General features: G+C 44.0%; 2 protein-coding genes across 2 annotated transcripts in view; one reads left to right on the top strand and one right to left on the bottom strand.

Annotated features, from left to right (window-relative positions):
- Window positions 1–12,410, top strand: part of Mob3b (MOB kinase activator 3B) — a 191,656-nt gene that overhangs the window by 77,605 nt on the left and 101,641 nt on the right. Inside the window, exon 2 of the mRNA NM_001108970.2 lies at window positions 1,739–2,359. Coding sequence (NP_001102440.1) covers window positions 1,942–2,359 — 418 coding nt within the window. The 5' untranslated portion in view covers window positions 1,739–1,941. The remainder of the gene's footprint in view (window positions 1–1,738; window positions 2,360–12,410) is intronic.
- Luc7l3-ps2 (LUC7-like 3 pre-mRNA splicing factor, pseudogene 2) lies at window positions 4,887–6,855 on the bottom strand. Its single transcript, XM_063288524.1, is given in 1 exon segment — window positions 4,887–6,855. A coding segment is annotated over 1 exon segment (1,299 nt). The 5' UTR covers window positions 6,712–6,855; the 3' UTR covers window positions 4,887–5,412.

The raw sequence follows: 12,410 nt of genomic DNA, 5'->3' as shown, positions 1-12,410 counted from the left end.
TATATTTGGGAACATATTCCAGTGTTAATGACTTAACCAAGCCACGTTCACCATGTGGAGCAGAACCCCTTCTGCGTGTGAATAAAGCAGTTCAGAGAGCTCATACTCGAATCCTCTGTAACAGATCCTGTGGCGGTGAGGCTGCTTGCTGGCCTCGGCTGTGGGCTCACTTTGCTCTGGTTTGGGCTGAGTGGACTGTGGCCACCTCCCTATGTCAAGGCCACAGGACAGCTTTCACCTCAACCCACTCTTTCTTTGCAGCTTTTGGAGACCATGTATATAAAATGGAACAGAGCTCTGGGGAGGGAACTTCATGAACAAGTGGGAAAGGAAGGATGAAAGATGCCGTGGTTCAGAGTTTAGGACCACGGGGAAAGTGCCCTTACAAGAACTTAGCAAACCAAACTTGGTGCCAACTGTGCCTCCTGCTAGCAACAGGGTGCTATTAAGCCAGTAACTCTCTCCCCTAGAGAGAGAGATCCAGGAAAAATGATACTGTCTGTGACTTTACTATACTTTCTATGACTCTGTAAATCTTGCCAGAGGTTTGAGAGAGTCAGACGAAACAATGGAGAATATTAGGATTTCAAAGCTGCGCTGTCCAGTGTGGCAGCCACTGGGCATGCATGACTAAATAAATTCAAGTTAATGTAAATTAGATTAAAAAAAAAAGCTAAGTTCCTTAGTCACATTGTCTACATCCGAGTAACTCAGCAGCAAATGTGGCTAGAGGTGCCACATGGCCACTGCCAGGGCACGTTCTGTTGAACAACTCGGTTACAGAGAGGTCCAGGGAGTGACGCTAGGATTGTAAAGGGTGGTGTATTATAGAGATAACAACTGCTATCATAGTTAGGGCTTCTTGAGAAAGAGCAACTAACATAAAACTGCCAGAACTAAGGTCAAGGATTTATTTGACCAGTCTTGGAAGAACAAATGTATCCCAAAGGTAAGAAATGCAGCTAAGTTTTGGGAGTGTTAGGACCACTTCCTGGATTGTTTGGAACTAAAGGAGCTGCTTTCCCTTCCTTACCCCTTCCAAGGAAACTTGGGCCTGTGCTGTTTCTCTCTGTTTCAACAGCCACTGCTGTGACCGCCTCTTCCCCCCTACTTCTCTTCCTCCTCTCCCTTTTCCTCTTCCTCCCCCTCTCCCATTCCTTCTCCCATTCTTCCTCTTTCTCCTCTTCTTTCCCCTCCCCCCTTGTTCTCTTCACCCCTTACTCCCCTCCCCTACTGGCACTGCAGGTTGGTCCAGCTCTCTAAACTTCATTCCACATGACCCATGAACAGCTTAAGCTGACCACTTTCATCACTTCTTACAGATCCAGCCGATGCAGACTCCCCGCCTGGTTCTGTTTAGCCAGCTTGGATTGATAGCCACCAGGTCCCATCGCCTCTATTTGGGAGGGCAGAGACGTCTGTGCTTACTCATTGGTTCCCCAAGAGGAGTAGATATGCAACAGGATTGAATCACTAACCTCTCCTTCCTTGGAGAAGCCCTTAGCCTAGGGCCACGAAGAGAAAAGCCAGCAAAGAAAAAAGAGGGTAGCGTCTTTTCTTCCTCAGTCGTCTACGTAATTCAGAATACCAACGAAGTCCATAGGGCAATAGCTTCCCCTTCACATTCATAGGGACCAAGCACAGCCAGTAATGCAAGGTGGAAATTAAGCCCAGGCCTCTATTAGTTTATAAATGCAATGTGAGCCCTCACAAGTTCCCGTTTCTCTTCTGTCTTTAGGAAGGAACATGAAGTTCCCTTGGAGATCATTCAAGAGGACGATGGAGGGAGGCATTTAGAGTAAACCGAGTTAAAAACCACAGGCTGCCACCCTGGGGCCTGAGGGCTGGCAGTGGAAACGCCTGCTGGGCTGTGACCTCTCACTGAAAAGTCCCAAGTGCCTTTTTGCTTCCTGCAAAAGGAAGGAAGCCAAGGAAGAGACCATGTCCATAGCCCTGAAGCAAGTGTTCAACAAGGACAAGACCTTCCGGCCCAAGAGGAAGTTCGAACCCGGCACACAGAGATTCGAGCTGCACAAACGGGCTCAGGCATCCCTCAACTCGGGTGTGGACCTGAGGGCAGCTGTACAGTTACCGAGCGGGGAGGACCAGAACGACTGGGTGGCTGTGCACGTGGTGGACTTCTTCAATCGCATCAACCTCATTTACGGCACGATCTGTGAGTTCTGCACTGAGCGGACCTGCCCTGTGATGTCGGGGGGCCCCAAATACGAGTATCGGTGGCAGGATGACCTCAAGTATAAGAAGCCAACCGCACTGCCCGCTCCCCAGTACATGAACCTGCTTATGGATTGGATTGAAGTCCAGATAAACAATGAGGACATATTTCCAACATGTGTCGGTAAGTGCACGACGGGCTTAGACACTTGATCGTGTATCTTTTGGTTTTTTTTTTTTTTTTTTTTTTTTTTTTTAATGTTTTGGCCCACTCCTCCCTGAGCTGAGAAAGTTTACACAGTGTGAGTCTTACACTGTCTTTGAATACTATATAGTGCCCTTGCTATTGTTTCCCATCAGCTATATATCTGAAAAAAAAAATACTGATTGAAAAATGTGATTTATGGTCTATTTGTGGTTTTGTGAACTAGTGGTATACAATTAATTCTACATGCTTGCAAGACTTGGGAAAATGTTAGATCCTAATCTTCTTGGCTTTCTTAGGCCTAGATTCCAAATCCACACAGCCTGGTAAGCTTTTTAGTTTTTGGCCAATTAACATGTAAGGTTGCACTGACCGTGATTTCTGTTGGTATTATTATATTGACCTTTTGTGATTATAAATCACAGTATGGGAATCCATAGATGACTTGGAGCACAAGCACACAGCGGTTCATAGCCTGAGGTAATAAGAATCCTGGATTTGTCCTTCTTCCAGTCATAGGCTACTACAGTCGCAGGCTGTACTGTCAACCCTGGCAACTGCTAGACAGACTGGAACATTCGAAATACAGATATTTTGGCTGGTTTTGTGCTATTAGCCATAAAACATAAGGGTTCAGACTCAGCCTTCCCTTCCTGTTTGAATTTTAGCTATTGAACTCCCATGTCCAAACAGGCGGGGTGTGGAATTCATTGCTTCTTTATATCCGAAGCTAAGTGGAGGGAGGACTCTTGTCTCCATTGCTGTGTCTCTGGTGCTTAGCCCGGCACCAGCTTGGGCCCTCAGAACCATTTCTAAGATGAGCGACTACTGTGCTATTGGGGTAGCTGAGATACAAAAATAAGCATGAGTGCACATGAATGCACATGAATGTACACAGAAAGCACACGATGGAGCCTGGGAAATCACTGTAGACGGAGAGGTGTTCTCACATCGAGAAGGGATGTGTGGAAGTAATCAGGTTTATACTAGAAAAACGTACATGAATGAACTGGTGCAGGACGGTGCATCTCGAAGTATTCAGGCCATAAACCAGTTTGTCAGGACACTGATACTGGCTTTGCCTTAACTTGTCTAGCCCCCTCATGCTTCCCTCTCCTGTGCCTTGTTACCAGAAAGGAGGTGAAGTGCGAAGCATTGTCTAGTTTCCCGAAAACTCTCATCGGCAGGTGTTCCGCATCTCCAGAGCGGGAAACCTTTGATTCTTACCTTCCTGCGCTTTTTGTTTTACTCTTACTGGCTACTTGTGCTGAGAGGATTTTTTTTCTTTCAGAAATCTTATAAGCAACTGTCAATATCATGTGCAGAACATACAATAGCATAATGATATGACATCATCCTTCTGGTATTGGCTCCTGGATGCTTTGAACTCTGGGCAGTCCTGCAATTTGCATGCTAAGCTGCTATCTCAGTACAGCAGCCTGTCGTAACTTGAGAGGGAGGCAACTTCTGGACATCTGTTTGGGGAACTAAGCATCATAGGTGACTTTACACTTTGTTCTGGGGAGCAGCGGATGTCTCCATATTCCCCATAGAAGGTCATTTTTCTTTTTTGTTCTCTAAGTGTTTCTTTGATCATTCTGCATCCAAAATGACTTCTCTGTTTCTATGCTCCCCAGCATTGAGGTTTTGAGAAATCTTAGTAGGTTTCCTCCGGGGGTGGGGGAGGGGCGTAGAATAAGTTTGAGAAATTCTGAGGAAGCTGAATGGGTTTCTTAGTAAGTCAGTGTGCATTTCATGAAATTCCAAGAAGAATACTTTAAAATCTTTTTTAAAAAATATATCTTTACTTTGTGTGCTGTCTGTATGCATGTAAGCATGAATTCCAATGAGAGAGAGAGAGAGAGAGAGAGAGAGAGAGAGAGAGAAAGAGAGAAGGTTCTCTCCTTCAATCTTGTGTGTCCCAGGATAGAACCAGGTTATCAGGCCTCCTGTGGGAAAGTACCTTTTCCAGCTGGCCCCAGGAAAAGATTTTTCAATCTGTGTGTTTCCAAGTTTGATGAGATTCTTTCTCTATAAAACATGCTCCATTAGCATTTAGCGTTTGTTCATTCATTGAGACAGGGCCTCTCTCTGAAGCTCTGGCTGTTTGTCACTTGAGAGTAGGCCAGGCCAGTCTCCAGTTCACAGAGAGCAACCTGTTCTACTACTCAGTGTTGGGATTAAATACGGGAGCCACCACACCCAGCTAGTATTCTTAATTTTAAGGATATATAAACCTATATAGATTAGAGTTGTCAAAATTACCTGGGCCTTCTAATTCAAAATGCAGAACCCCTGATCTCAGATGAGGGCTAAGAGTACAGTTCAATGGAGGAGTACTCACCTGGTGTGGTCAAGGTCCTGTGTTTGGTCCTCTAGCCTGCCAAAAATGATGAGAATCAGAAGGAGAAAGGATTTCTTAGATGAGATTGAGACCTGTAACTTAACAACAGACCACAAAAAGTATGCCTGATACATTGTCTAAAGTTCTTTAGACTATCTTCCGTTTCTTTCTTTCTTTCTTTTTTTTTTTAACAGAAAGTCAGAGATACTTTATTGTCACTTCCAAATCCAAAGGCTAAGGATAGCAGAGGTGTAAAAATGGAATCCCAGTCTGCTTCACATGAATACTAACGTTTAATCCTGTCTTCAAAGTCCAAGACTGAAAACTTGCAAGTAAACACTGAGCAAGCCACGTGTTTAGGTAATATTTCTTAAAAAGTCTTAAAGAAAAAATATGATACAGGACCTAAGTTTTCAAAGTGGCGTGAGTGCTATTAACACATGTTCTGAAATCTGGCAGGTCACAACATTCCTGAATTAATTTTTAATAATAATAATAATAATAATAATAATAATAATAATAATAATAAAAACCAAATAACTAACTGCGCTTTATACTTTTTCTACTCCACTATAGCTTTCTTTCACCTCATTTTAATGTTGATCTTCACTTTATTCCGTTTTCAGTATTCTTCAAAAACTCTTCAACAGTAGTCCTCTGTCTGATCTGAGGTCTTATCAGATCAGTTTTAATTGGACTGAGTGTCACCTTCAGATCTAATGTCTTCACTGGTCCCATTGACCTCATTCTTAGTGTCACTTTCCTTCGATTCAGGGTTTGTGTCTTCACTTTGTTTTTCTCGACTACTGGACTTCACACTACTCTTTTTATCATCGGATCCCTTCTTTTCTTTCTCCTTGGACTTTCTATCTTGTTCTCTGTCCCGACTTTTGCTCCTGTGTTTATAGGACTTTCGATCTCAGCTTTTTGACCGTCTTCGATCTCGACTGCGAGATCTATGTTTTCTTTCTGATCTGTCATGGCTTCTGCTTCTTCGTCGATCTCTACTTCTGCTTCGGCTTCTGTCTCTACTCCGTGATCTTTTGTGGTCCCGAGACCTGCTGCATCTCCGGTCAGAAGTTCGGCTTGAGTGTCTACTCCATGAACAACTTCTCTTTCTCCTTTTTCTGTCACGAGCTCTTTCTTTTTCTCTTTCTTCCTCTTCTCTTCGTCTTTTTCTTTCCCGTTCTTCCCTTTCTCTCTCCCGCTCTTTTTCTCTTTCCTCTCTTTCTTGCTTCTCTTCTTTGAGACGTTCATCCCGATCGGGTTCCTCTGTTCTTTTTCTTAACTTTTCTTTTAATTCTTCCACAGTGGCTTTAATTTTGGCATAGCCCATGTGTTGCTTCCCCATCAAATGGTCATCTACCCGGGACTGGGCATCTCCTACTATCAAAAAGGCTCCGTACACTTCACAGACTTCCATCTGTTTTTCTTGGGCAGCAAAACTTCCTATAGTCGAGGTTGTAGATCTTAGCAATTCTCTCTCTTCCTTTAACTGTTCAACCAATTTCATCATTCCCTGGGCTTCTTCTACCTTTCCTTCAGATCCTAACTCTTCAATCTGCTGTAGAAGCACATCAATTTTGTCTGTCAGAACCTGAATTTTTTCTTCATTTTTGCCTGTTGGACCAGCAGCCCCAGAAGACTGCTGATTTTGAGATAATGCCAAACGAGCATGACCTCACCCAATTCTACGCTCGACCTCGGCAAGTAAACTCTGTAAGTATCGCAAAAAATCTCTCTCATAGCCAACTTTCATAAAACAAGAACTCTTCTCATACTGTTTTCTTAGATTTTCATCATGAATTTTTTCACATGGACCAAGGTCAGAACAGATATTTGTGAACAATTCCTCAGGACAAAAACCACAGAGATAATATTTACAAACGCTCTCGTGGTCCCACCGCACGTTGCTGCGCTTCTCATCCGGGGCCAGGTTTCGGTCCCGGCCCATTAACTCATCCAACAACTGCGCGGCCGAAATCATGGTGCTTCCTCTGGGCGGCTGCTCACACCAGCCCTAGCACCCACCAACGAAAACCACCAGCCACTCGGCCGCCGAACTAACCCCTCGGCCCACTCTCAAGCCGAAAAGCCTCTTCCAAAGAGGAGCCGATAAGACAAAAATTATCTTCTGTTTCTTTAGCTGAAATTTTTGTGTCCTTGGGAATGAAATCTCTCACTAGCTCGGATAACTTCCATTCTACTCTCTCCTTAGCTTTTTAGATTCCACTTGTGAGATAATCTGCCTTTTTGTGCTCAGCTCAGTTCATACAGGATTCATGCATTTCAGATTGAGAGAAAGAGGGGGGGGGGGCCTTGATTGATTCCATGTGTAGGCCAGGTTGACCTGGAATTCCAAGTTGACCTGGATTGCAGGCCAGTCCCACTTCAGCCTTCCAAGTGATTTGACAACAACAAACAATAACGAATGTGTATTATCACACCTAGTTAAGATTGTCTTTTAAGACTTGTTTTGACTTATATGTATGTGTGTGAGACTGCATGAGTTTATGTGCACATGCGTGTAGGAGTCCACAGAGACCAGAAGAAAATGTCATATGCTGGAGCTGGAGTTTCGATTGGTTTTGAGCTGCCATGTGGATGCTGGATAACAGAATCCCAGGCCTCTACAAGAGCAATAAGGGCTCTGAACCACTGACATATCTCTCCAGTCCCAATTTCCTTCTTTTTAAAGACTGGGAAATATTCTATTGTGTACATATGTCACGTTTTCATTATTCAAGCATCTGCTTGGATATTTATTGATTAAATATGCACATACTATATCTGTCTTGCTTTTTTTTTTTCGTTGCCTGTTAGTAGCTTGCAAATCTTCTATTGAGAAATGCCCACTATGTTGCATAGTTTGATGTCAACTAGACACGAACTAGAGTCATCTGAGAGGAGGGTATATCAACTCAGCTATTGCCTCAAATAGATCAGCTGTTGACAAGCCTGCCGAGCATTTTATTAATTAGTGATTGATGTGGGAGGGAAGGACCAATTTTAGGTGGTACCACCTCTCAGCTGGTGGTCCTGAGTTCTATAAGAAAACAGGCTGAGCAAGTCAGTAAACATCATTTCTCTATGGTCTCTACTTCAGCTAGGGCCTCCAGGTTCCTCCCCAATTTAAGTCCTTTCATAATGAACAAGAATGTGGAAGGGTATGTCAGATAAACCCTTTCCTCCCTAAGTTTCTTTGGTCTTGGTATTTGATCACACCAATAGTAACCCTAGCTAGAGCAGAGGTTGGTACAAGGATAGTGGGGTATTTCTGGAACAGACATGATCATCTTGTCTTGGGGAGGATTGTGGAAGGACTTTGGAACTTTGGGCTAGAAAAGCCATTGAGTGTTAAGAGCTTAGTGGATTATCTTGTAGGAACTTGGAAGAAAAGAATGCTGAGAGAAGTGCAAAAGACAGAAGGCTGGCTTGGGAAGTTTCAGAGGGAAGCAAAGATTGTAATGGGCCATTTATGGGAAGACTATGTGGTATTTGGTCAGTTGGAGTTGAAGAATCAGCTGTGATTAACAAGAGGCCAGAAGCACTAAAGTAAACCCTTTGGTTTGCTGGGATGATGGATGCTGGGCAGTTGAGCCATGGCCATAATTAAGAAGAGACCAGCATCACTAAGGTGAAAGATTTCTGGGAAGTGTTTCCTCAGAATCAGTACACAGAAGTTGTGTTACAGAAGTGGTCAAGGTTGTCCCTTGTGCTAGTTGAACCCCAAACTTGGTAATGTAAGACTTACCCAGGTAGTGCTGGTTTTGAAAGCATGAAGGGGGGAGGGGTGTCATGGAAAGCTGCTGAGGTGTGGCACTAAGTGGCCAAGCTGGAGTCACTGAAAAGAACCCAGGAGAGGCTACTGATGAAAGTACAACCCAGTTGCATCAGAAGTTGGCAGCATTTTGGTGATGCTAGTATCACGAGATAGCCACCAGACACCCATCTGGTGACTTAAAGCTGGTCTGAGACTAGAAGATAATCTGTGGTGCAGGGGGCAGAGCCCTTTGGATGAGCTCAGAAGATCATGAGCGGATCCCAGACATTGGACACTGAGTTATTTATACAGTGTGAGTTTGCTTTTGCTTTGTTCAGATTGTGAATATGCCCTGGTTCTCCCCTCTTGAAGGAAGGAAGTATCCAGGCTTTTATTTTACGGACCCACACTTTGAGGGACTTTAAACTTCTAAAGTGATTTTGGAGGTTTAGACATTTGGCATTTTAAAAAGAGTCTGCATGTTTTAAAGACATTTAAAGACTACAGGACTTTTAAAACCCAGAATACTTTATATCATGACATTTATTAATGTGTGATTTAGGGGATAAACTAGAAAAAAAGGTTATGGATAAACAATGATGTTTGTGTGTAAAACTGACAAGTGTACCGGATGGTTTTGTGTGTATCAAGTTAACACAAGCTACAGTCATCAGAGAGGAGGGAGCCTCAGTTGAGAAAATGCCTCCATAAGATCTAGCCGTAGGCAAGCCTGTGAGGAATTTTCTAAGTGATCAATGGGGAGGGCTCAACCCATTGTAGGTAGCGCCATCCCTGGGCTGGTGGTGGTCTTGGGTTCTATAAGAAAGCAAATTGAGTAAGCCATACAAGCAAGCCAGAGAGCAGCATCCCTCCACAGCCTCTGCATCACCCCGTCTCTTGGTTTCTGCCCAGTCTTCCTGCAATGATGGACTATAATGTGGAAATTTAAGCCAAGACTTTTTCTTCTTCAACTTTTTGTTGGTCATGGTGTTGCCTCATAGCCATGGTAACCCTATCTAGGACACCCACTCAGATCTTTTGTCCGTTGTCTGAATTGTCTTTGAACCATTGAATTGTTTGGATTCCTTCTGAACCATCTGTTTAAAGAGTCCCACCACCACTCTTCTTTTATTGTAAGCATTCATAGCACTTTTCCTTCTTTTTTTCTTGTTTCCTTTTCTTTTTTTCGGAGCTGGGGACCGAACCCAGGGCCTTGCGCTTGCTAGGCAAGCGCGCACTTTTCCTTCTTGAGAGACAACCTGCTTCTCATCATGGTATAGTTACCCACACTTTCTCTTCTGCTCGTGGGTTTTGTATGTTTTCTTTGAGCTCCTCCTGATCAGACACTGACAGGTGTGCTTGAGCACATGTGTTGTAGAACAACCTGAGACATCACTCCTCAGCTGCTGTTCACTTTTGTTTAATACAGGATCCCTCTTGACCTGGAACTTACCAGGTAAGCCAGGCTGGCTGGACCAATGAGCTGCAAGCATTCGCTCATCTTTGTTTCCCCCAGCACCGAGATTATAAGCACATGCCACCACTCAGTTCTGTTTGTTTGTTTGTTTGGTAGGTTGGTTGGTTGGTTTTGTTTTGACATGTTTTCTGGAGATCAAAATCAGTCCCCACACTTGCAAGGCAAGCTTTCTCCAGCCTGGCTTCATTTTCTCTTGCTTGTCTTGTTAGGAGAGAGTGAAGTTCCAGCATCCGCCATCATCCCAAGAGCGTTCATCCATCCGCTTCCCGCTTCCCGCTTCCCCGTGCTTTGTTCTCTGGAGTAATCGGTGCTTTCTTTTAAGAGATCCTATGTTAGGAGCACTTTCTCCAATGCACTCCACTTTCCCCTTCACCCTCCCCGAGTTCATCCCACTCTCTCTGTTTTTGATCTTCGTGCTGTCATGAGTCATTCTCCCAAGAAATGATCAAAATGTGTTGTCAGGAGGGAATAAAAGAACTTTAGGCCAGCAATGGATGCAGGGAGATCTGCTTAGAATTAGAATCCTGGGCCTAGGTCGGTGTCCCTGCCTGGGAACTGAGGTAGGTTCAAACTTCACCTCCTCCCTACTGTGATCCAAGGAAACAGAACCAGAAAGTACTGACAGATGTGAAGGCGCCCACCCTTAGTTAGGTATTAAAGGATATAAACAGCTGTTGATCTCCACCACCGAAACATCGAAGAGAGCCTTTCATCTGTTGCTAGATGCAAGTTTAACTAGGAGCCCGTGCTATGCCAGAAGTCAAGCTTTTTCATATGGGAGAACACAAACAGATGTGGCCTCTCGTAAGCCACTGTCCCCTCCCTCCGCGATCCCTTGAACTCTTTTCTGGCCTCCTTCGGTAGAAACCCAGCAGATGTCTCTGATGAAAGCTTTAGAACAGCAGAAACTGCAGAAACAAGGACCACCTCCCTTTGATGCTACCTCTTTTAAAGGCACATCCAAAACAGAAAACAGAAAGCCACAGACTTAAAAAAAAAAATACTGTTCCCTAATTGCAAAAACGTCTTCTCTGTTCTAGTTCCAACTTCCCTGCCTTTCTCTTATATAACTCGATTGAACATTGTAGATCTGATATCCAGAAAAAAGGAGAGACTTAGAACCTTTCTGACTCGTGTGTTTTGAAACAGCCTTTGTAAAAAAAAAAGGGGGGGGGGATGCGAGTATGTAAGACACAATTACATGATCTCACCTACATTGACAGTTTTAGAATAAGTGGGAGTCAGCAGGGAGATCAGCGTTAGAGAAAAGCAAACTCCTGTCTGCGGAGCCTGCTAAATGCCTGCACTGTAGCTGCCCCTGCTAATCTTCCTTAGTTCTTACAACAGCTCAGTGGAGTAGCTATTACATTCTAGCAGCTAGCAGCCTGCGGGGCTGTCTCTGGACCGCACAGATGACACATTACTTAGGAGTCAGCGGCCAAAGTCTGTTCACTTCTCACGTGGATATCATTCAGAGGGTGTATCACTAGGTCACAAGCCAGAGGAATCTCAACCAATAGCTTTTAGGAGGTGGCTTAGGACGGAGAAAATGTCATAAGTCTGCTTTGTTGTTGGTGGTGGTTTGTGTTGTTTTTATTTTTAATTAAAATTGACTGGCTTTTGTTCCTTAAAAAAAAAAAAATCAGCACCGAAATGTCTGGAAAATGCATTCTGCAGCTGTTCCGTGCTCCATTCTGAGACTGGACACGGACCAACCCATCTTTGGTCCACAATGACCCGTGACTGCCAATCGGTCCTTACTCATCTGCTCATTTGTTCAGTGAATGTTCAGGGTGTACGTGCTTGGGATCAGGTCCTGCCTCAGTCACCCAGTCAGCAAAGCAGAGTTCCTGTCCTTGAGTCATTTACATAATGCCTAGCTGTCCAATTGTTCTAAATCATCCCGCATATTTTACTAACTGCAGTATAGAAGTAATTGTATCCCTTGACCACTCTTTTCATGAAGTTATATCTCTATTTTTTTTCAATGCTAAGGATCCAACTCAGGATATTAGGCAAGCCTTCTCCCAATGGGCTGTATCCCCCACCTTCAGATTGTTCGAACCAGTCTCCCTATGTACATCCAGCTGAACTTCTGCAGCTCAGGCTGGCCTGAAACTCATGATCCCCCTACCTTCTCTGAGTGCTGGGACTAGAGGCATGGACCACCATGTTCAGTTCCAACATCTGACTTCATCCTCTTCCAAACTGAGACATAAATAAGTAAAAACACTCGCAGGAAAGAGCATCTTAGAGTTGGGATTTGAGGGGTTAAACTTACAATTAACATTTAAATTTTAACCCTTTACTCCCTGCTCCTACATTATACGTCTCTGACCTGTATTTTCAAATCTAAACGTAAGCCTGTATGAAACGGACACGATGTGCATGGACCCATGTGCTTGCAGTGTGGAGAAAGCTCTGCTTGGGTTTCATCAGCTAGTTC

The sequence above is a fragment of the Rattus norvegicus genome, chromosome 5 (genome assembly GCF_036323735.1).
Source record: "Rattus norvegicus strain BN/NHsdMcwi chromosome 5, GRCr8, whole genome shotgun sequence".
Classification (NCBI taxonomy): domain Eukaryota; kingdom Metazoa; phylum Chordata; class Mammalia; order Rodentia; family Muridae; genus Rattus; species Rattus norvegicus.
Note: the sequence above shows the minus strand (reverse complement) of the source record. Positions and strands in the feature narration are given on the sequence as shown.